Below are 24,550 nucleotides of genomic sequence, written 5' to 3' on the forward strand. Positions count from 1 at the left end.
GACAAAAGGTCGCAGTGGGAAGTTTGTAGCTTCCTGCAGTTTGGAATGAAATTCTTCAATTGTCAAAGTAGAGTTCTGTGGGAGAAAATATGTACTATAAATACATTTGTCCCTTGGTAAAAATACCTAATCAATTACTAATATTGTTACAACATGGTGCTAACCAGCAGACACACATACAGAAAGCAAATTCTTCTTTATAAAACCGTTTGACTCTATTAAAAAAAAATCATATATTATCAGTTACTCTACCACCTACATCTAAAAATTGCACCTGAAAATGAAACACATTTCATTTGGTGAATAATGTGCAGGCACCTTACCATAGTTTAATTGTTAGAGAAGTCCCCGCAATTATGAAGAAACTTATTACCTTTATGGAAAAGAAACACATTTGGATGTATTGAAAAGCGCAACAGATCAATTAAAGGCCAAAGGCAAGTGCCAGAATCTCTCAATTCATCCCACATGTCATGGGCTGATCTTGCTGATGGAAATACCCTTCTCCTCCTGTCTTCCCATCTTGTATCCTTTCTCTGCTTATCAGAGCATCTTGGCTCAGGATGAACAGCTAAGAAGGGTAGTGTGCTGTTTTAATGAGGCCAAAGAAAAGGTCTGAGCCTTCTCTGAGTTACTAAGTCTCACAGGATGAAAAAAATTCCCCGGTTCTCAAAGGTACTGCATTTATCCTAGAGGCACTGTGCATTGCTCAGCCCCAAAGAGACTGTACATGATGAGTTGAATTCACTCCTAACCTAGGCCATAAAGACAAACCCTCAGTCTTCAGGGTTTGGATCCTACAATGGGTACTATTCCTTGATAAAAGCAGCTATTTAATAGACCACTGACCTACTATAAAGTGTTGAGTGAATTAACCACAGTCTAGTTCATTTTTCTTAGTCTCTAGGCAGAAGCACAACTGTAAACTTCAGTCTCAGCTTTTTCAACTGTTCAGTTATTCTCACATCTGAAAGATTAGGTATTTTTGACCTAAGGACTTTAGAATTGCGCTCCACCTACTTTTCAACGCAAGTTCCTTTTCCTTTTATGACAGAGTATGGGGGCATCAAGTTTTAAGGTTTTTATACCCCCAGACTTGAAGCATCTTGTCTTGAAACTATGAATAAACACTAACTTCCTATCCGTAACAATAAGGATCAGAGAACACATTTTTTAATCTTTCATTGTGTTTCCGTGGCTCCATTTTCTAAAGCCCATGCCCGTTGTGTTTGCACATTTCAGCAGTTCTTATAACACTTTTCTTAACTCCATCTAAATAACAGCATCTGATTCATTATGATTACTATCTGAGTTCAAATCATAGGGCTGTCAGTCACTACCAAATGGGTGGCCTAGAACAGTTTTCTTCTGTAAACCTCAGTTTCCCCACATGTAAAATGTATAGAAATAAAATGACCTGTCAAAGCCTGCAGTCAAATGCTCAAAGCAAAATTCATTCTCTGTTCATTCATCATTTGACAAATGTTCACTGCCTGCCTAGCATTATTAATTAATGTCTTCCCCTAACTTATCTCCAACAAGTTTTTAGACAAATAAATATCTTAAGTACTACCCTCAAAAGCATTCCACTTAATACATGGGAAGAAACCTACTTAAAGCTACCCAATTTTTATATATTTGAAGTTACAGAAAGCATGGTTAAAGAACCTATCAGATTTAAAAAGCAGTTTTCAAAAAGACATTTTTTTTTTTTTACTAGTAACAAACAGGACAACACAATTATTGTTTTTGGATTTCCTTTGCGGTATAAGTTACTTACGTGTCAAAAAGACTTTGTGCAAAACTCAAGAATAAATAAAAAGGAAAAGGTAAATACTGACAAAAGTTAGTGCAGTATGCTGACACACTTATGTCAAAATCACCTTCCTGTCACAGATGAATACAAGGTGCCTCTAATGGATTCTGAAATATGTAAAAGCTGCTTGTTTTTAAAGTGTGAAGAAGAGGAAGGCAAGGGTTAAAAAGCTCTGTCAAATGTGAGATACCATGATCTGAAGCAAGTCTATTGCACTAGACTCTCACCCAGGCTTTTAGGGCTTCTTTTGTAAAACACACTGGTATGGCTTTACCCTTGATAAGTCTGTGTAATAAAATAAATTAAATCATCATCCGAAATGAAAATTCTTTATTTATAAAATCACAGCTCATGTAAAAGTGATTTAAAATACAAAAAAAAAAAAAAAGAAGAAATATGTTCCAATTTCCAGTGTGACAATGGACACATTGTAGTATAATGTGCCCAAATCAACACTTCTATTCTCAAACTAATGGTTTATGTAATTCTACCTATAGCAAAAAAAAAAAAAAATTAAAGAATGGTTACAAGGGGTTAAGGGATGAAGAAATCAGGGTATTATTGTTTTATATGTACAATTTCAGTTTGGGGTGATGAGAAAGTTCTGGAAATGCATAGCAGTGATGGTTATGCCACAATGCAGATGTACTTAATGCCACTGAACTGCACACCCAGAAATGGTTAAAATGGTAAATGTTATGCTACATGCATTTTCCCACATACACAAAAAATTTACTGTTATTAGTCTTAAAAATGAAAACATAAAAGAATAACGTGTTACTTGTTATAAATTCTTGCTCATCTAGGCTGCTAATAAAAATTCCCCAAAGCAACCTGAAGTTAAAATAGGCACCCAATTACATTAAGCAAACCACTAACATAACAAAAATATTTTGCCATTGTCGAAGTACCTTAGCCATGCCGGGAGGATATACCTATTAAATTTTATGCACATACAGAATTACGACCAAGATAACGATAAATCTGTATAACCACACCCAAACGGTCAAAGAAATCACGCTGGGGGTCAATACGTAATTGCAGACCTGAAACCGCTGTTCCTCCAGAGTTAGGCTTGCACGCAACACCGGGCGTGGAAACAAAAGGGCTGCGAGAACGCAGCCTGTGCTTGGAGTCTCCCCTGCCTTCTCCCTTCCCCAAGTGGGGCCACGTTCCGTGGGCTTACCACCAGGCCTAGGACGAGGGTGCGGACTCGCTCTCCTATCTCTGGCGAGATGTCATTGCCAAACTGCTGCAAGGTAGTGAGGAACCGTTTGAGCTTGCTGAGCTGCCTGGCGCCGCAGGCTGGGGGCAGCTGCTGATTCGCCAGAGACGAGGAGGAAGAGGAGGAAGGCCCGTTGCTGAAGCCGTTGGGCGGCGACGGGGCGCCATTCAAGGCTGTGGGCGAATGGCTCGTGCCATTGGTTACTGTCGAAGGGCGCAAAATCAGAAAGAAGAAGATGAGTGGACAAAGCACGTCAACGAGAAAATCACAACTAAGGGTCCCTCCCCTCCAACCCGGGGACTCGGGGTCATTTCAAAGCTGCAGGGTGTCTGCACTGACATCACTGGGTGGCCAGGGGCTCCGGTGCTCCGTGGCTCCAGGGGTGGACCCCCACCCTGCAGGAAGATTCTCTGCACAGAAGCTGGTAATCAATGGGGGCTGGCTGGGGCGCAGGGCCAGCCCTGCCTCCCAAGCACACATATGCCAGCCACCTGAAACACTTCAAACACAGAACAAACAGCATTTTGGATGTCAGCTTTTTGTCACAGGCTTACATCAATGTAACAGAACTATTCCTTTCTAAACAGCTCCCCGAGAGAAAGTGTACATTTGGTGGAGACTAAATTTATCACTGGACAATTTTTAATCATGTTTTGTACACACAACTGACAGCTGTGTTTATAGAAAGAGTACTTTCAAGTTTTAACCTTATACCACCCAATTAGAAGGCTATTTTCTCCCCCTCCTATTTCTCAACCACTTCTTTAAGGAAAACACAAATTTTATGTAAGAAGCCAAAATGGATATGGTAATTATCAAAGAGTTATTTCTAGAAAACTGAAAGGGGTATCTCAATTCAACTAATAGCATGGATGGGCAGTAACTCAGTCAATTCACTCTATAAAATTTACTTGAACATTAAGGTAATAATCCATAAGAACTAGGGTAGAAAAATTTACACATTTCTCACCAAAGAAACTATTGACTTTATCATGGTAGATCTTTATCAAACCCATCTTTGAAATATAATTTTGATAAATGACCTCCAATGATAGTTTGACAATGTTTTAAGTACTTTATCATTTTTAAAGTTTCAAGAAAATAAAATTGTCTTTTCCCAAGTGAGGACCAGAGCTACCTGTCAAGGAATGACATCTCACTAGGCCCTCTCACAGCAGGCATACGCCTATCACTGTGACTCTGGGTAAAAACAAACCAAATGCAAGTTGACAGGGTTACAACTTGGTGCTGTTGCAGCCCCCTGCTCCTTACATATTTGGAAAGGTCTTTTAAATGGCAGTGCAATAGTTCATAAATAGCCTGGGTATCTCTTTTGCTGGTCCCTTATACACCCACAGATCTATTTTTGCTTATTAGTTATTTTTCATTTACATATAGATTTCAGGGTGCATGGTCTGTAAATATTAGTTTAACAAATCTTTGATGATATTTTGACCAGGATTTGCAGATTGATGAAAAAAAAGCTATCTATCCCCCATCCCTACTAAAATATACAGAAATGAAAGGGAAGTTGGTATTCTGTCAGAATAGTCTATCGTTTCCTAGACTGACACAAAATGCAATACACTCCACTGGTTCAGAACACAAGTCCTGAGCCAAGCTGAAATGGAATAAACATTTAATAAATGTCTGACAGGTTCAACACAAGAAAGATGCTCCTTATTTCAAAAAGGTTTCTGCATGCTTTGGTTGTGTAAAACAATCCCCCTTCTAACTTAAGAATGTAGATTTTAACATTATTTGTAAATAATGGAAGAAAGTGGTATTAGAAGATCAGAAGGAACCTGGAAATAACTGCAGCCTATTAACATGTTCCAAGTCAAAAGGAGCAAGCTAAAACGGGATCTTCAGACATTATGCTGGATCATCTTGTCCCTTGATTTTTATTTGCAGAAAACAAAATTAATTTGAACTTGAAAACAGAAAACGCAGAAATGTCTACTTACACGTTGTTGGTGTAAATGAACTCGTTCTGGGAGCCCCTTGAGTTGTTGGGGGAGGTGGCATCGTGGGAGGAGTCAGCCTGGATGGGGTCTTCACATCCACAGGTGAGTCTGGCATCGTGGAGTGCTTCTCAGTACGATCTGGAGGATGCCACCACGATCATGTTATTTGACTCTTTAAGCACCTTGGGGTTTTCTGGTTTTTTTTTTTAGCATCTCGGTTTTATAAGTGGTGCTTATCTTTTTTTACAAGCAAGGTAACAGAAGAAACCTAGCATCTTCTATCAATAAAATAGGTCTATCTACTGATGCTTAAATCAAGACTTTATCATGCAAACCCCTCTTAAGAAGGTATAGCACAGATGGCAGGACCTCATTTCTAACTGGGTAATTTTACATCCTATTGTTATTTCTGGCTTGGGCAGATGCTACCTTTGGTAGTGTTGTATGCAACAGCACAACTTCACTTGAAGCTGAAGCCAACATTAGCAAGATGTAAAAAATAGATGAGGAAGTGGGCCGGTAATGAAGCCCTCAGGCAGTTCAGAAAGTACACAAATCTGAGGCTCTGTTTTGCAGGTGGGATCCTGTTAGACGCTGATGTTCTGTGATAGCTATTTTTGTAATACCTGCCATCCCCTTTCCATGCTTAGTTTTCCAGTCTAATAGATGAAGCAGGCTATGTCTCCTGGTCATAACCTCTCACTTCATTTTTTTTTCTGCCCTGTTTGAAAAATCACCACTACATAAATGTCACACAATGAAGTTATTATTGACTTAGAATTTATGAGTTTATGATCCACCATTTAAAAAATATGTAACCAATACTTCAACTAACAATCTCTGGCAGAGTAAGAATGGAAAAATAGCAAACTGAGAACTCAAAAGAACGAAAGACCCTCCTAATATTTTTTTATGAGTATGTGACAGGGAGAAATTCCCTGACTACCCAATAAAGCACTTCAGGACTTTTATACTAAGTGTATTTTTCTCTTGCAATTTTAAGCTTTTCAACCTAATCTACTCAGAGAAACAGATCTCCAGTAAAAAAAAAAAAAAGGGTGCTTGCTTTTTTTTTAAGATGCAATTTTATACCAGATACGTGCACACATACCCCCAAAATGTTTCTGAGGTGCCTCTTGCAGCCTGAGGCACGGATATCTACCAACTGGACTTCCTGAAAAGTGAAATAGCATAGACTGTCATAAGAATGGGTCTCTTAAAACATCAGTATGATCACCATAGTGAAAACTCTCAAAATTACTTGTCCATTACTAAAATGAAAAGCTCAAATTATTACTATGACAATTCCAAATTGACCTCACCTTTATTCAAAGCAATTTTGGAAGACTTGGGATGCAACAGAACATAACATTTGAAAGCTGAAATAGCGCAGATACCACATAAGGGAAGGTGTAATAAAAGAATGAAAGTAATCACCATTCTAATAAAGAGTATTTTGAAAGATGAATCAGTGAACGGTAAGTATCAGGATCTTTATTTCTGCGTCTCTACTGCTGGCTGAAGAACGACAACTATCCCGAGAGTAAGTGTTCCGAGTGAAATGATGGGGAAGCACATGGGGAGCACCTCTACCTTTATCTTATTATTAAACACTTGTCCTCATATGCTGTTCCAGAGCGTTTTACAACCAATGCCAGTGAATATTTTTAGAGAAAAGCAGAAGTTAGACAGGCTCAAAACTACTTCTTTGATAGTTAAATTCATTGCACAAGTCTACTCACCTCAACCAACCTCAGCAACAAGGGAATAAATAGCTTTCCACTTATGCTGCAGCTTAGGGAAGAGGTACAGCAGCGAATACAAGTCTCCCTAAATAAAGGCAAATATTTCTCTCTTGCCAAGGAAGGAAGGATAAAGGCAGGCTTGCCAGAGTCGGCTGGGAGATAACAGTGGGAACTGCTGGTCCATCTGGTTTGCATTCTGCTAACACTCACACAGAGCTGTTAGCAAAGGCAGTCCAGACCCACAGATTTGAAGCACGTGGTTGCACAGAGAAAGGAAGGCGGGGGAGGGGAAGTGGGACTAACAGAAAATAAATAAATAAACACAGCAAGCAGAGAAGGGAAGACGAGAAAGAGGGAACACACCAAAAAAGCAGGGAGAGAGGAGCCTGAAGAGGCGGAGCCTTGGTCGACACGGGCCCTGCCTCGCCTTGATGCAATTCCTGAGCAAGATCTAAACTTGAGAAGATAGCCCACACCCACTTTTTACTGCTCTTTCTCCAACAGCCCGTGCTAAGAAAACAGGGGATAATAAACTATCAAGTTGACAATGGGTTTCCTCTTCAGACTCTTCTAAGGCAAAATTTGCGTCTGTCTTCCGCTGCCCAGTTTTAGAAAGATTTTTGATACATTCACAATTTTAATCTGAACATCTTTCAAATACCAGCCTTGGTCCACTGTGTAACATGATTCCTATGCAGAATTTAACCACAATGACAGCAGTAACTATTATAAAAGGTGGATGAACAATTATTGTTTAAATTTCTGAAATATCATCATTTCAGGAGCAATAAGCACTAAGCCAGTGAACAGCAAAACACCACCACTTCTAACAGTAATACACACACTCTCACCAGAATGGATGTACATGTGTATGTGTATTTAGGATTTCCACATCGGCCACATTTCTCCGATGGTTAGCTTCACTCTGATGAAAAGGAGTTCCAACCCAGAGGTCCCACAAACTTTGACAAAGTGGGACCATATGTAACTCATTCTGTCCTGTTCACTGCAGTCAATCCAGAATTGAGATAGATGGTGAAATAACCAGCCAGGCCTAAGCCATACATACACACACAAAAACCCTCTGGAGCAGAGAGATGCAAGTAAACTCAGAAAATGTGTTTTAACTATGCTGAGTTCTGTTGCATTTGCTTTGGATTATTTTAAAAAAAATTCTGAAATATATATTCTTGAAATTTCTATTGCAAACAGTAAAAAAAGCTATGATTCAATCATAGAAGTATTTCATTCCATTTCAAATTAGAGGATATAGTAAAACCAATATTAAGCTATAATATTTCTTACGCAGTTTTCTAAGTTTATGAAAATTATATTGTTCTTGTATGTAATTTCTATTTTTAGTTGCTGTGGGGGAAAGCTGACATTTATTGACACAAAATGATAAACCCAGAAAGAAAGAAAGCAAGTTATCAGATCAGTAAATTATGTATTTTAAAAAAGAATCATCTACCTTAATGATTCACACCACTTCTAAACAACATCTTCCCTATATGGCAAGTTTTCAGCTCACATGGCAAATATCCAACACTTTTAATGTACCAAAGATGGCTGATGCATGGAAGGAAATGTGGTATATATAAATACATTCCTGATAGCATTTCAATACCCAGTTCATTGTCAGGGCCTTCTAGAAGCGGTGTGTTTTCCATTTCCTTTTTTGTTGTTGTTATTTTACGTGAAAAGGTATGGCATAATCCACCATGGCACTTATTTTACTTTTAGTTAGTTCAAATAGTTCCAGATGTGTTTTTAAAGTATGAAGAACAGGCATTCCACATTTCCCTTGTTTACATACCATTCTAGAGATGATTGGTGTAAAATAATTCAGTATTGGTATAATGAATGGTATAACATTTTCTATCAGAGTTCATCACGTCAATTCTAAAAGAAGAAATATCTGTTTCACAGGTGCTATGGACCGAGGAACTTTTCGGTCAATTAGTAGTTAGTTCAGTTAGTCTTATCTGAGAGTTAAGAAAGCCACAAGGCATGCGCCAAAGAGGATTAAGCCCAAGTGGAACCAAAGGCCAAGGTACTATTAAATGGAGAGGCAGGAGGAAAAAACTGGCACAGAGTCTGATTTTTATTTCTCTGGAAAATATAGCAAATATGGTTCTGACAATGGAGTCATTTAGTGATTCCAGGGACTGGGTGTGAGACGCTACAGGCAACTGTCTACAGACCCGACAGGTAGCCGTTCCAGCCTCTACAACACCGACACCTCATTTCCTTGATGAACACCTCTGGGAACACTCATTCCTGCTCAGAACCCTTCAACGATGCTTAACAATAAAAGTCATATGCTAACATTTCAGCCGGATGCAATTATACAATGGGAAGGGAAGGTGAAGGTGAAGTCGCTCAGTCGTGTCCGACTCTTTGTGACCCCATGGACTGTAGCCTACCAGGCTCCTCTGTCCATGGGATTTTCCAGGCAAGAGTACTGGAGTGGATTGCTATTTCCTTCTCCAGGGGATCTTCCCAACCCAGGGATCGAACCCGGGTCTCCCACATTGTAGACAGACGCTTTACCGTCTGAGCCACCAGGGAAGTCATACAGTGGGAAGGATATTTATTAACAGCAATGACAGAACTTTCAAGTTAAGACAGACATGGTTGCAAATGTAGACTCTCTTGACCATTAGCAGTGAGCCCTCAGGCAAGTGAGTTACTCTGAGTTACTCTTCCCTGGCGGCTCAGCTGATAAAGAATCCACCTGCAATGCGGGAGACCTGGGTTCAATCCCTGGGTTGGGAAGATCCCCTGGAGAAGGGAATGGCAACCCACTCCAGTGTTCTGGCCTGGAGAATTCCATGGACTGCACAGTCCAAGGGGTTGCAAAGAGTTGGACACGACTGAGCAACTTTCACTTCCACTTTCTTTTTCCTTTTCAGTCTCTCTTAAGAACGGGGATGCAATCCTCTGCTGCAAAAGGACCCCACCACAGTGCCTACTCATATCAGGCACCAACCTGTATGAGCTCCTCCTCTTTGGCTTTCCTCTCCATGATCCATTCATGGCTTTATTTCCAATGCCTTTCCCCAGTTTTATGCTCTGCCTATATAAGGCACCTTGACATTACTCCTTGCCTTTTCTGCCTTTCTTTATAACGCTGTTGTTTCCTTTATCTAGAACATGTCCCATCTTGTACATTATTTACTGCTCATTATGGATTCCATATCCTATTAAAGCTTTCCCCAGCCGCTCTACGTATCAACTGCGTCAGGCTTCCTCTGCCTCTCTTTTAGCATTTATTATAGCTTATCTGTACAACATCTATATATGTCAATCTGTATTATACACTCAAACACCCCAACCACCAGTGATAATATTGACAGTAAGCAGTTAAGTGTTAGTCGCTGAGTCGTCTCTGACTCTGTGACCCCGTGGACTGTAGCCCACCAGGCTCCTCCATCCATGGGATTCTCCAGGCAAGAATACTGGAGTGGGTTGCCATTTCCTTCTCCAAGGGATCTTCACCACCCAGGGATCAAAGCCAGTTCTCCTACATTGCAGACAGATTCTTTACCATCTGAGCCACCAGGGAAGTACAGTAAGCAACTTGATAGCATTATTTAAGTGCCTTTTTGGGGGAGGGGCTTCCCTGGTGGCTCAGAGGTTAAAGCATCTGCCTCCAATGTGGTAGACCCAGGTCCGATCCCCGGGTTGGGAAGATCCCCTGGAGAAGGAAATGGTAACCCACTCCAGTATTCTTGCCTGAAGAATCCCATGGACGGAGAAGCCTGGTAGGCTACAGTCCACAGGGTTGCATAGAGTCGGACACGACTGAGCGACTTCACTTAGGAAGACATTTTAAAAATAAACACAACCATGGCTTTCATCACTACCCAGGTGGCGCTAAAGAACTGCCGTTCAATGCAGGAGACATAAGAGAGGCAGGATCAATCCCTGGGTTGGGAAGATCCCCGAGGGAAGGGTAAGGGAACCCACGCCGGCCTGGAGAATCCCATGGACAGAGGAGTCTGGTGGACCCTGGTCTATGGACTACAAAGAGTCAGACAACCTGAAGCTACTTAGCATGCACGCATAGCTTTCACAAGAAGGAATGTAAATTCATAACTTTTACAAACCCATTGCCTATATTATAGCCAGTTTAAAGATAGCACCCTAATTCCATAGCAAAAGACAAACACAGAATCATCAATAGCATATAAATACATGAGAAAATGGAATGCAAGTAATAAGTAAAGATTCTAAAAATCCAAAATTCAGTCCAACTGTTCCACCACCTTATGTAGTCAGACAAAGTGTAAGAATGACCTGTTACTTCATGTCTTACCGTGTGTTATGTGAAGACATTTATTTCTGATATTCAAATCTGATCTGACCTATTATCTAGTTTAAAACCGCTAGGAATGTCCCACTGACCACAGAATAAAATAAAAGCTCTTTAGCTTACCTTATGTCACACAGTGCTGAGGTCCTTCTCAAAAGCCCTTATCCCGGTCTTCCCGGCTGAAGAGCCCTAATTTTGTCCAGACACACAATTCTCAGGGGCAGATTCTGCTTGTTTTATATTACTCAGGTTATCACATTGCCCTTATCAGCAACAGGTTTCAGAGGTGAGAGCTCTGCTCCAATTATGGACAATGGGTCATGAAGGGAGGTCTATAGAAAAGGTTCTAGGAAAGACTTCCTAACCCACCAGAGAAACCAAAGCAGAAAATACCCCTTTCTCTTCTCTCTGAAAGTGATTCTTTCAGTTCTTTGGAGTTTACTTTTCTTACTTATAAAATTAAGCATCTTGGAATACATGACCTCAAGGATCTTTTGAAAACTCTAATATTCTCTGATTTCTTTCTCTACATGTGGCTCACAATCATCTCAAACGAAAAGGAGGCTGCTTGGAGAAAATATATCGACCATAAAGTGACCACCAGACTTCCTCTGTTCACATAAACTTCTATGTCCACAAGACTGTGACTGAACAGAAATCTTTTTCCAGAAACATTAAAATGAATATCTAGCTCTTGTTTTTAAATACAAGTTTCAATTCTCATTACTAAATCTCTATCAATGATTTGGTTACAAAATAAGTATCAGTTCAGTTCAGTCACTCAGTCATGTCCGACTCTCTGCGACCCCATGAATCACAGCACGCCAGGCCTCCCTGTCCATCACCAACTCCCGCAGTTCACTCAAACTCATGTCCACAGAGTCGGTGATGCCATCCAGCCATCTCATTCTCTGTCGTCCCCGTCTCCTCCTGCCCCCAATCCCTCCTAGCATCAGACTCTCTTCCAGTGAGTCAACTCGTCGCATGATACAAGTGTCCAAATTTCCCTGTTTAAAAAGCTATCATCAAAACACTCATTTTCAAAGCTCAGGTCCTTGAAAGCGTCATCGACACTCACTTTCCTTATTTCGTTTTCCTCCTTACATGTACTTGCAGTCGACACCTATGAGACCTCTGCCTAGAAAGTTTCCCTCCCAGCACGGGGACTTGCCAAGCCCTCTAACCTCATGGCTACCTTGGGAGCCACCACGTTCTTCGATGACTTCATACCCCAGATACCAGTGGCTGGCCCAGGCACAGCACTTAGTCTGAGATGGGCCATCTCAGGAAAGAAAAGTAATTCCAATCCAGAGGCGAAAATCGCACGGTCTGCTGCCTTTCATGTCCAGAAAGCAGGTGTGTGTTGGAGAAGAAGGCGACAGGCGGGAGAAACCAAGGAGTGACGAGAGCGTAGCCTCATAGCGCCTCACAGGAGACCTGCCCCTCCTACTGGGTTCTAGATGCATCTCTAAGATCCCTGTAATGTGGATCTTCCAAACAATCCTAGTCAATCAGTCACGCCCTTGCCTAAATCTTAACTTGAGCTGACTTTTTACTTGCAACCAAAGAATCCTGAGTTAATAACCCTGGACTATAGCATCAATGTATTCTCCTCCTACTGAGACTTCTAAATGGTCTCTTATTAATAAAGCTGGAACTCCAATACTTTGGCCACCTCATGCGAAGAGTTGACTCACTGGAAGACTCTGTTGCTGGGAGGGGCTGGGGGCAGGAGGAGAAGGGGACGACAGAGAATGGGATGGCTGGATGGCTTCACCGACTCTGTGGACATGAGTTTGAGTGAACTCTGGGGGTTGGTGATGGACAGGGAGGCCTGGCGTGCTGTGATTCATGGGGTCGCGGAGAGTCGGACACGACTGAGCAACTGAACTGAACTGAATCCAAGAAACACCTGTATCATTTATCTGGCATCTTTGTATCAGCGGACACTGTACACCACTTCCTTCTTCACAAAACATACTGTCCTCTGGACTCCATGAGTCTAACCTTCTCCTCATTGTTCTCAGGCCTTCCTGGGGTTCTTTCTCAGCCTCTTTTGAAAGTTCGCTCTTCGACATCCCTCTGGTAACTACTATGTTTCCCCACAAAGCTCCTCTCCAGACTTTCTCTCTATACCTTTTCCTCAGTGACTTCACTGGTGCTGTGACAATCACACCACGGCCATTACGTGGATGACTTGTACACGTAACTCTAGCCCTAATATCCATTCCAAGTCCTAGAACCAAATATGTAGAATGCTCCTCATTTCAGGAGGCTGAATTCAAACTCACTGTCCTCTCACCTTGCCTAAGCGACAATCCATTGAATGGACTTTCTGATCTGACACTTCATCTCTGATCCATTCTCCAAATCACATCCAAAGACCTTTTATAATGTTAAGGATAAAGTCCTTGTGTCTTACGAGGACGCAGAAAGACAGAGCTTTGTGACTTATCTGGCTCCCATGTACCCCCAGCCACCTCTGAACTCTTTCCTGAATTACTACAGCCTCTGAAAGCCCCTGGGTCACACAGGGTTCCACTGCACTGCATCCCTTACCTGACATACCCTTCACTCCACGACTGTCTGCTTAAGTCCATCACTCCTTTAAAACTCCGTTTGGGTCTCACCTCAGCTAATGCGTGCTAAGTCATTTCAACTGTGTCTGACTCTGTGTGACCCCATGGACTATAGCCCCCCAGGCTCCTCTGTCCATGGGATTCTCCAGGCAAGAGTACCGGAGTGGGCTGTCATGCCCTCCACCAGGGGATCTTCCTGGCCCAGGAATCAAACTCTCATCTCTTACATCTCCTGCACAGGCGAGTGAGTTGTCACTTGGGATGCCCCAGCACAACTCTCCCATCCTGGGCTGTCCCAAAAACTACCCTATATTTCTATATTTCACTCTCTAGATCCTCTTATGGCACTGACTGCACTTTATTTAGAACCAAGGTCAGTTTCTTCCACTGAACTGTAATCTACTTAAAGGAAATTATGATGACATATTATTTGTTTTTATAGCCCCAGTACTTGGCACAGTGCTTGACACATAAAAGGTGGTCAATAAATATTTTAAATGAATATATATTGCTATAAGGCCATAATGCAGGCAGATGGGATAGGGTGTTCTTGGAGGAAAAGAACCAGATGTAGCTTTTTGACAGAAGAGAAGCCATTTTAGGCCTAAGCCCTTTTGTGACCTAAGCCTAGACACGACGCTTGTCCCTGAACAGGTCTCAGTAGTAAATGATCTTCAGGGAACAAAGGAATGCAGAACAGAGGAAAAGCAGTCAAGAAGCAAGAGTTCAGCAATAAATCAGAGTCCCGGCTGCTCCTCAAGGGACACACAGAACCATCTGATGCACATCTCGGAGTTATTCCATGGGAACTAAGGCTTCCACCCTGGTAGAGGATGGGAGCTACACTTTAAGACACCCGAACCTAAGGAAAGGTGATTCTGACCTTTTCTGACCCTCACGACTTCAGTCACCTAAAGCTTGGATTCTGTCAACCTCTGACCCAAGTCTACGCGGAGCTTTAAAAAATACTTATTTACTTATTTGGCCACACTGGGTCTCTGTTGTACCAGCCTGGCTCTTCACTGCAGCGCGCAGGCTGCTCTCTAACTGTAGACTCAGCAGTTGCAGCTCAGCATGCAGGATCTCAGCTCCCTCACCAGGGATCACGCCCATATCCCCTGCATTGAGAAGTGGATTCTTAACCACTGGACCATCAGGGAAGTTCCTTTATGTTGAATTCTTCTCTGCTCCAGTCCTTCATGAATGTGCATGTAGCTTAAAATGCCCCCAATTTTGCTTTGGGAAAGATCTCTAGTGTTCTCCTTACTTGCTGCAAGTAATAAATCCTTCCTTCTCCTGGTTGTGTCTTCCGCAATACCCACCAAGAGGGGAACCCAGTTTTCAGGTAAGAATAAGGCATGCCTTTAGTCACAACTTTGAAATACTGGAACTTTCAAGAAACATGACAAACTTAAGACACAATCTTCTACACCTTTTTTCCATCCTTAAAAAGTCCTAAAAAGAATATCTACACTCTTAAAACATTAAGTAACCAAAGATAAATCTTTGATTTGGATTACTGAGTTTACCAGTTTTAAAATGTCTTTCAGTAACCACAATATATTTCCTTAAACCTTTTATATTAGAAAAGGAGATATGCAAGGCAATTTATACACGTAAGACATAGTCTCCAAAAGATCCCTTTTTTTAAAATTATAATAGTAACAGTATAGTCATATATCATACACATGTATATTTAAAACAAAGACAAAATATATTATGAGCACAAACCAATTTTTTCCATATTTCAAAGTTTTTCTGTTCTTGTCTATGGATGGTAGAATTATAGATTAGTTTTAGTTTCTTTCTGTTATCTTTTATTTAAATGTTACGCAATAAACATGTTTTATTTTTACAAGGGAAAAAAAAATCCCACAAAAACCCTTAGGATAAGTCACCTAAAATCAAGTAATTAGGCACTACACCAAATTCCTTCCATGCTTTAATCTTATTTTAAAATCTCACTATGAAAAGGTACTACAAAGTTGCCCATCTTCAAAAGGGAACTGAGGACAAGAGTATCTGTTTGAGGTTACAAGCTAGAACTTACTCCAGGCGTTCTCAGAGTTCACTATCATCTAAAACTACTGCTATGTCATACAAGATCTGGAGTTTTAAAAAAGAATGTGTCTTGCTATTTTATACAAGACTCATTCAGTAAATATTATATCTAGAGTTAGCATTATACTGGAACTGCACCTTCTAAAACTACTGTATTAGTCACTATAAAGAAAGCTGAGCGCTGAAGAATTGATTCTTTTGAACTGTGGTGTTGGAGAAGACTCTTGAGAGTCCCTTGGACTGCACGGAGATCCAACCAGTCCATTCTAAAGGAGATCAATCCTGGGTGTTCATTGGAAGGACTGATGCTAAAGCTGAAACTCCAATACTTTGGCCACCTGATGCGAAGAGCTGACTCATTTGAAAAGACCCTGATGCTGGGAAAGATTGCGGGCAGGAGGAGAAGGGGATGACAGAGGATGAGATAGCTGGATGGCATCACCAACTTGATGGACATGGGTTTGGGTGGACTCCAGGAGTTGCTGATGGACAGGGAGGCGTGGCGTGCTGCAGTTCATGGGGTCGCAAAGAGTCGGACACAACTGAGCAACTGAACTAAACTGAGTCACACGTGGCCATTAAAATTTAATTAATTACAAGTAAGTAAAATTTAAAATTTCATTCCTCAGTCACACAAGTCACATTCAAGTGCTCAACAGCCGTGGTGGCATGGCTACCATATTAGAAAGCTCAGTTATAGAGTATTTCAGTCATCACAGGACAAGGCAGGGCTCGAAGGAACAGCTCTGAAATGCTACCTAAGAAACAAGAGCTCTGTGGTGGGAGGCCGTGGAGGTGACATGCAGCCTCAAAGTGTGGGGACTGGGGGAAGGAAGGAGAGCCTTTGGTCTCATCTGAAACACCTCCCAGTCCCTTTCAGATCTTTCCTTTATTTATAGGTTGAACTCTGGCATGCGATTTTGTCTGATAGTTAAAAGGAAAAAAAAAGTTTGAAACCCAGTGACTAAGTAAGTGAGCTTTGAGGAAGCAGGAGAAGTCACGCTCAGTCCAGCTAAGCAGTCAGCAACAGGATAACTGCGTTAACGAGAACGAGGCCACGAGTTCAGTCCTGGAACAAGCCAGTCACCAACTGAATCAGCGGCTGGTCCAGACACTGGGATGACTGCCTGGAGCAGGACATCAAGCCATTAAAGAGCACAAGGTGAGATGGAAGACAAGGAAAGAATGAGGTAAGTCACGATTTCCAGTAAAACACTTCAAACATGTCTGGGTCATCTCTTACGGGGACAAGGCGCTTCCTTCCCCTTCCTCTAGAGCCTCAGTAGCTACTACTTGATAAGTTCATCTTGTTTCTGAATGTTTCTCCAGCCACAGTGTCAGCTTCACAAATGCAGACATTCTGACTGATTTTGTTACCTCCAGCTTCCACAGTCAGAGCAGGCGGTGGCACCCCACTCCAGTACCCTTGCTTGGAGAATCCCATGGACAGAGGAGCCTGGTGGGCTGCAGTCCATGGAGTCGCTAAGAGTAGGACACGACTGAGCGACTTCACTTCAACTTTTCACTTTCACGTATTGGAGAAGGAAATGGCAACCCACTCTAGTGTTCCTGCCTGGAGAATCCCAGGGATGGGGGAGCCTGGTGGGCTGCCGTCTATGGGGTCGCACAGAGTCGGACACGACTGAAGTGACTTAGCAGCAGCAGCAACAGGAACTTCTACAGAATTTAGAAGAGTGTCTAGAACAGTAGGCACTTGGTAAAGAGTTGCTGAATGAACGAATAAAGAAGGTAAGCTAGGAAGAAAGAAAAGCAAGTTTCTGACAAAAGAGGCAAAGATATTATCAGTCATTTCATGGTTACCCAGAGAGCAGTACAGGAGAGTAAGCAGGCAGGAGACATGCTGAAAGCACATATTCACTTAAATGGAATAGGCCCCAAACAGTCTCAAATCGCTCACTCATTTTTTAAAAACGATGACCTGCAGGCCACCAAGAGAAAGTGCTATAATTAGTAAGTACCCACATGGTGGTTCTAGTTAGAAAAAACAATTTTAACCTCAGAAAGTATGGAAAGAACTGTGGGTCGGACGAATACTGGTGGACTCCAGGCATCACTTATATGTATAAACCCCTTCCGTTCCGTTCCGTCGCTCAGTTGTGTCCAACTCTTTGAGACCCCGTGGACTGTAGCCTACCAGGCTTCTCCATCCACGGGATTCTCCAGGCAAGAATACTGGAGTGGGTTACCATCTCCTTCTCCAGGGGATCTTCCTGACCCAGGGATCAAACCCAGGTCTCCCGTATTGGAGGCAGACGCTTTAACCTCTGAGCCACCAGGGAAGCCCATAAACCCATTAGAAACGTCATATCTCCCATGTCGGTTATCACCTTTACTCAAGCAATTCTGCTTCAGAGTCTAATACCACTTCCTGGAGGTAGCTCCTGGAGTCACCAAGTGGGCATCAAGCAGCCCAGGATTAACTATGACACTAACCAGCATAGGTCCACATGAATCTGTTTTAAGATTTAATATATTTTAAGATTTCCTTTGGAAAAAAAGGGACCTCCAGTTGAAGAAGTTTGAAATCCCTGACACCGGCAACCAGCTGAAAGTTTGCTGAATGAGTGTAATGAAAACACTAAGGAAAAACTACAACTCCTAAATACATAGAAAAGTGTCTCCTGCTTCTCAGAAAAGCACAGAAACACAAAGGCATCACCAAGGGCCCATGAACATCAGCATTTATGTTAACACCCTTCTGCCAAAGTGCAGATGATTTCAGAAGGTAAAAAAAATCATTCAGTTCAGTTCAGTTCAGTCGCTCAGTCGTGTCCGACTCTTTACAACCCCATGAATCACAGCACGCCAGGCCTCCCTGTCCATTACCAACTCCCGGAGTTCACTCAAACTCATGTCCATCGAGTCAGTGATGCCATCCAGCCATCTCATTCTCTGTCGTCCCCTTCTCCTCCCACCCCCAATCCCTCCCAGCATCAGAGTCTTTTCCAGTGAGTCAACTCGTCGCATGAGGTGGCCAAAGTATTGCAGTTTCAGCTTTAGCATCAGTCCTTCCAATGAACACCCAGGATTGATCTCCTTTAGAATGGACTGGTTGGATCTCCTTGCAGTCCAAGGAACTCTCAAGAGTCTTCTCCAGCACCACAGTTCAAAAGCATCAATTCTTCAGCGATCAGCTTTCTTCACAGTCCAACTCTCACATCCATACATGACCACGGGAAAAACCATAGCCTTGACTAGACGGACCTTGGTTGGCAAAGTAATGTCTCTGCTTTTTAATATGCTATCTAGGTTGGTCATAACTTTTCTTCCAAGGAGTAAGCGTCTTTTAATTTCATGGCTGCAATCAGCATCTGCAGTGATTTTGGAGCTCCAAAAAATAAAGTCTGACACTGTTTCCACTGTTTTTCCATCTATTTCCCATGAAGTGATGGGACCAGATGCCATGATCTTCGTTTTCTGAATGATGAGCTTCAAGCCAAACTTTTCACTCTCCTCTTTCACTTTCATCAAGAGACTTTTGAGTTCCTCTTCACTTTCTGCCATAAGGGTAGTGTCATCTGCATATCTGAGGTTATTGATATTTCTTTCGCAATCTTGATTCCAGCTGGTGCTTCTTCCAGCCCAGCGTTCCTCATTCAAGGGTGATCCAAATCTTTAACAGTCTTAACCCACAGATAATTTTTATTCCATCAAGATTTGTCATATTTGCCAATAACAAAAAAGGCTACACAGCCAGGTCCGAGAGTGGTCACAGAAGAATGGTAGCGTACATGTCAAATGCAATCAGTTATGAGTATCAAGGTAAGAGTTAGTAATCCTAGGCAGAAAATTATGAAGGTGCACAGAGTATGACAGAGTATGTGCTGTGCTGTCCTTAGTCACTCAGTCGTGTCCAATTCTTTGTGACACTATGGACTATAGCCCTTCAGGCTCCTCTGTCCATGGGGATTCTCCAGGCAAGTATACTGGAGTGGGTTGCCATGCCCTCCTCCAGGGGATCTTCCCAACCCAGGGACCCAACCCAGGTCTCCTGCATTGTAGGTGGATTCTTTACCATCTGAGCCACCAGGGAACCCCAAGAAGACTGGAGTGGGTAGCCTATCCCTTCTCCAGGGGATCTTCCCAATCAGGAATCACACCAGGGTCTCCTGAATTGTAAATGGATTCTTTACCAGCCGAGCCACCAGGAAAGCCCCCTGTGACTAAATCACAGGCAAGCAAATACGGGCTTAAATGAGTATTTGTTGAATTTAACTGAATGTATTCTTTAAAAAAAAAAAAACAGTACTGTTAATGTAGACTTTACATTACAGGCAATGGGAAAGAACAGAGTTTTTAGGTAACTGAATGATATACTCATTTCTATATTATGGGTATATATGGAGCAGAGAATAAATAGTGTAAGAAAGGCAAGAGGACTGGGTATCAACAGTGTAGACAAGAAATGATACAGCATCCAGAAGAGAAGTGGCCCTAAGAATGGAGAGTATGAGGGAAACTGAGGAGGAGCTGTATGTCAAATTCACAGAGCTTGGTAACAAAGTAAGATAAACCTTGAGTAAGTAGGAATCTACGGTGTGTGGCAATGTCAAAAAGCAAAGCCAAACAGAGCAGGAAGAAGCATTTGGAAAAAGCTCAGTTAAGTCACAGTGACTTAGAGGGATCCCTGCAACACTCTGTTGTTCGTATATAAAATACACTGATCATCTTTCGCTCCCATGGGGCCACCATCAAATTACTCTCCCTCCTAGACCTATTTCTCCTCCACCACTACTGGCCAAAGCTACCAGCTTTCACTGGAGCTAATCAACACAACTCCTCCCCATACTGCAATCTGTTTACCATAAAACAGACGGAATAATCTTGTCAAGCACAAGTGTATTCATTCATCTAACTAACAGTATTCATTCAAAAATATCTGAGCCATCTATAAAGTGCTAATACAATTTTGTACAACAGGGAGATCAAAACAAAGGAAAATCACTGCCCTTAAGAACTTTATATTCTGATCCTCAGATGAAGTGACTGCTCTACTTTCCGTTCCGTTCCGTTCCGTCGCTCAGTCGTGTCCGACTCTTTGCGACCCCATGGACTGTAGCCTACCAGGCTTCTCCGTCCATGGGATTCTCCAGGCAAGAATACTGGAGTGGGTTACCGTTTCCTTCTCCAGGGAATCTTCCCGACCCAGGGATCGAACCCGGGTCTCCCGCATTGGAGGCAGACGCTTTAACCTCTGAGCCACCAGGGAAAAGTAACCTAACATTGTACAGGAGATGGTGACCAAGACCATTCCCAAGAAAAAGAAATGCAACAAGGCAAAATGACTGTCTGAGGAGGCCTCACAAACAGCTTAGGAAAGAAGAGACGCGAAAGGCAAAGGAGAAAAGGATAGATACGCCCATCTGAGTGCTGAGTTCTCAAAAATGGAAAGGAGAGAGAAGAAAGTCTTCTTAAGTTAACAATACAAAGAGATAGAGGAAAACAACAGAATGGGCAAGACTAGAGATCCCTTCAAGAAAACTAGATACCAGGTGACCATTTCATGCAAATGGGCACGATTAAGGACAGAAACGGTATGGACTTAACAGCAGCAGAAGATATTAAGATGAGGTGACAAGAATACACAGAAGAATACATGGATAACCATGATAGTGTTGTCGCTCATCTACAGCCAGACATCCTGGAATTTGTGAAGTGGGCCTTAGAAAACATTACTACAAACAAAGCTAGTAGAGGGGATGGAATTCCAGCTGAGCTATTTCAAATCCTAAAAGATGATGCTGTTAAAGTGCTGAACTCAATATGCCAACATATCTGGAAAACTCAGCAGTGGCCACAGGACTGGAAAAGGTCAATTTTCACTCCAATCCCAAAAAAGGGCAATGCCAAAGAACGTTCAAACTGCACAACTGCACTCATTTCACACGCTAAGCTTTAAGCTAGGTTTCAACAATATGTGAACCAAGAACTTCCAGAGGGACAAACTGAAATTCGAAAAGGCAGAGGAACCAGGGATCAAATAGCCAACATTCGTTGGATCACAGGAAAAGCAAGGGAATTCCAGGAAAACATCTACTTCAGCTTCATTGACGACACTAAAGCCTTTGACTGTGTGGATCACATTAAACTGAAAAATTCTTAAAGAGATGGGAATACCAGAACATCTTACCTGGTTCCTGAGCAACCCATATGCAGGGCAAGAAGCAACAGTTAGAATCAGACATGGCGCAGTGAACTGGCTCCAGACGGAATGGAGTACATCAAGGCTGTATACTGTCACCTTGCTTATTTAATTTATATGCAGAGTTGTTGTTCAGTTGCTCAGTTGTGTTCAACTCTTTGTAACCCCATGGACTGCAGCATGTCATGCAAAATGCAGAGCTGGATGAAGCACAAGCTGGAATTAAGATTGCCAGAAGAAAATACCAATAACCTCAGATATACAGATGACACCACCCGTATGTCAGAAAGCGAAGAAGAACTAAAGAGCCTCTTGATGAAAGTGAAAGAGAAGAAGGAAAAAGCTGGCTTAAAACTCAACATTCAGAAAACTAAGATCATGGCATCCGGTCCCATCACTTCATGGCAAGTGGATGGGGAATAAATGGAAACAGTGGCAGATTTTATCTTCGTGGGCTCCAAAATCATTACAGACGGTGACTGAAGCAATGAAATTAAAAGACGCTTGTTCCTTGGAAGATAAGCTATGACCAACCTAGACAGCGTATTAAAAAGCAAAGACATCACTTTGCTGACAAATGCCCACATAATCTATGGCTTTTCCAGTAGTTACGTACAGATGTGAGAGTTGGACCATAAAGAAGGCTGAGTGCTGAAGAATTGATGCTTTTGAACTGCGGTGTTGGAGAAGACTCTTCAGGGTCCCTTGGACAGCAAGGAGATCCAACCAGTCAATCCTAAAGGAAATCAATTCTGAATATTCATTGGAAAGACTGACAGTGAAGCTGAAACTCCAATACTTTGGCCAGCTGATGCAAAGAGCTGACTCATCGGAAAAGACCCTGATGCTGGGAAAGATAGAGGGTGGGAGGAGAAGGGGATGACAGAGGACGAGATGGTTGGATGGCATCACCGAGTCAATGGACATGCTTTTCAGCAAACTCCAGGATATAGTGAAGGACAAGGAAGCCTGGCGGGCTGCAGTCCAAGGGATCGCAAAGTGCCGGACATAACTGAGCAACTGAACAAGTACCCTAGGACAGTAGACAGACTTAGTCTCTGCTTACCTCTCCTATCTTATCTCAGACCTCACTGGTTTAATCAGTCACAAGTTTCCTCTCACTTAAACCCACCTCAGCTCAAATTCACTTACTCAAAGGGGTCCTTGATGCCCCCGACCCCTGCCATCCCCTGTATGATAAACTCTATGATAAGCTCTGTTCCTTGTAGCACTTACAGAAACTGTTAGAATGCTCCATAATGGCAGGGAGCATATCATTCCAATATCACGTATCAACTCAGTCCAGAATTTATCACACTGCCGAGAACCCAGTACAAGTAGCCAGTGGTTAAACACGTATTTCCTATTTAAAAACACAGATCCAGAGGTACAAGTAGAGCAAAGCAATCGGATTCCTTATTTCCCTTAAAAGGGATTTCAAAATGTCTTCAGTGATAGAAATAATAAAATAATGATGGTAATGATAGAATCAGCCTCTCAAACATGTACTTGATCCCTACTGCAATGGGGCCTCCCCCAACACCATTCCCCCCAAATCAACCCAGCACAGGAACAAGCTTTTTTGTGGTTAATCCAAAAAAATACAGAGTGATCTTTTTTCTTACTTGAGCTCTCAGCGGTCTTGGATCCATCTGGCCATTTCTCACTCCTTTTCTCCTGCAGTATCATCCGTCTAGTTGTCACTAGGAATTTCCCCGAGCTCTCTGGGACCCTGGCCCCTCCTGTGTGCCTGGGTCTCACCTTCTCCTCTAACTCCTACGCTGTCCGAGGCGGTCCCGCCAGGGCTCTGTATCCCTAGAGGACCCTCTCCTGGAAACCAGAGTTAGGAGTTATCTAACTGCTTGCTCAACAACTCGACACAGATATCTGATTGACAGCTACACTTAGAATCAAATCTAACATCTTCCTTAGGAAATCTGTGCCTCCTTCTGTACTTCAGTCTTGAGCCAACCGACCAGACTCAAAATACCACATCCTAAGACTCTTCCCTCTGCACCATCCTTTTCCCATGTCCAATCCATTCAGTGTCCTATCAATTTCACTTCTAAATATCTTTAGAATCTACCCTCCCTTCACCTCTGTCCTGATTTTAGCACTTACAGAGTTTCTGAATGGTTTTCTTTATCTCTTGCCCCTCTGTGCTCAAATCTTCTCTTTGTTTCCAGGAAAGAGAAATGTATAAAATATGAAACTGAAAAATTTTATACTCTGTCTACAGTATATAATCGATTAAAAAACACCCTCAAAAATTATAAACGTTGGTGAGGGAAAAGAAGGAAGGTCCCTTTCTTCTTCACTCTCTATCTCCAATGTCTAAAAAAGGATCTTCGCAGAAAACAGAAGCAGTGTCAGTCACGCAGCTGGGTACCTCTGCGACCCCATGGACTGTAGCTTGCCAGGTTCCTCTGTCCATGGGACTCTCCAGGCAAGAATACTGAGTGGGTTGCCATGCCCTCCTCCAGGAGAACTTCCTGATCCATGGATCAAGCCCTCCCACATTGCAGGTAGATTCTTTACCATCTGAGCCACCAGGGAAGCCCTCTTATACACGTGTCGTTAAATAGTTTGATGTAGTAAGCCATTTGAAAACAAATTAAATTATCAAGATGTCCATCCTATCCACCCACCCCACCTCCCGGGATATACTGTAACCAT

General features: G+C 42.3%; 1 protein-coding gene across 5 annotated transcripts in view; it reads right to left on the bottom strand.

Moving 5' to 3' along the window:
• RUNX1T1 (RUNX1 partner transcriptional co-repressor 1) overlaps nt 1-24,550 on the bottom strand; it is a 153,727-nt gene that overhangs the window by 54,930 nt on the left and 74,247 nt on the right. For all 5 annotated transcript variants that reach the window (XM_055432684.2, XM_055432682.2, XM_055432687.2 and 2 more), the window contains 3 exons: nt 5,009-5,146; nt 3,003-3,244; nt 1-75 (listed from right to left, as the gene is read on the bottom strand). The exon at nt 1-75 is cut by the window's left edge and continues 15 nt beyond it. In XM_055432684.2, the coding sequence (XP_055288659.1) occupies nt 1-75; nt 3,003-3,244; nt 5,009-5,146 (455 nt within the window). The remainder of the gene's footprint in view (nt 76-3,002; nt 3,245-5,008; nt 5,147-24,550) is intronic.

Source organism: Moschus berezovskii, chromosome 16 (genome assembly GCF_049115385.1).
Source record: "Moschus berezovskii isolate FMDL1 chromosome 16, NW_MosBer_1.0, whole genome shotgun sequence".
NCBI lineage: Eukaryota > Metazoa > Chordata > Mammalia > Artiodactyla > Moschidae > Moschus > Moschus berezovskii.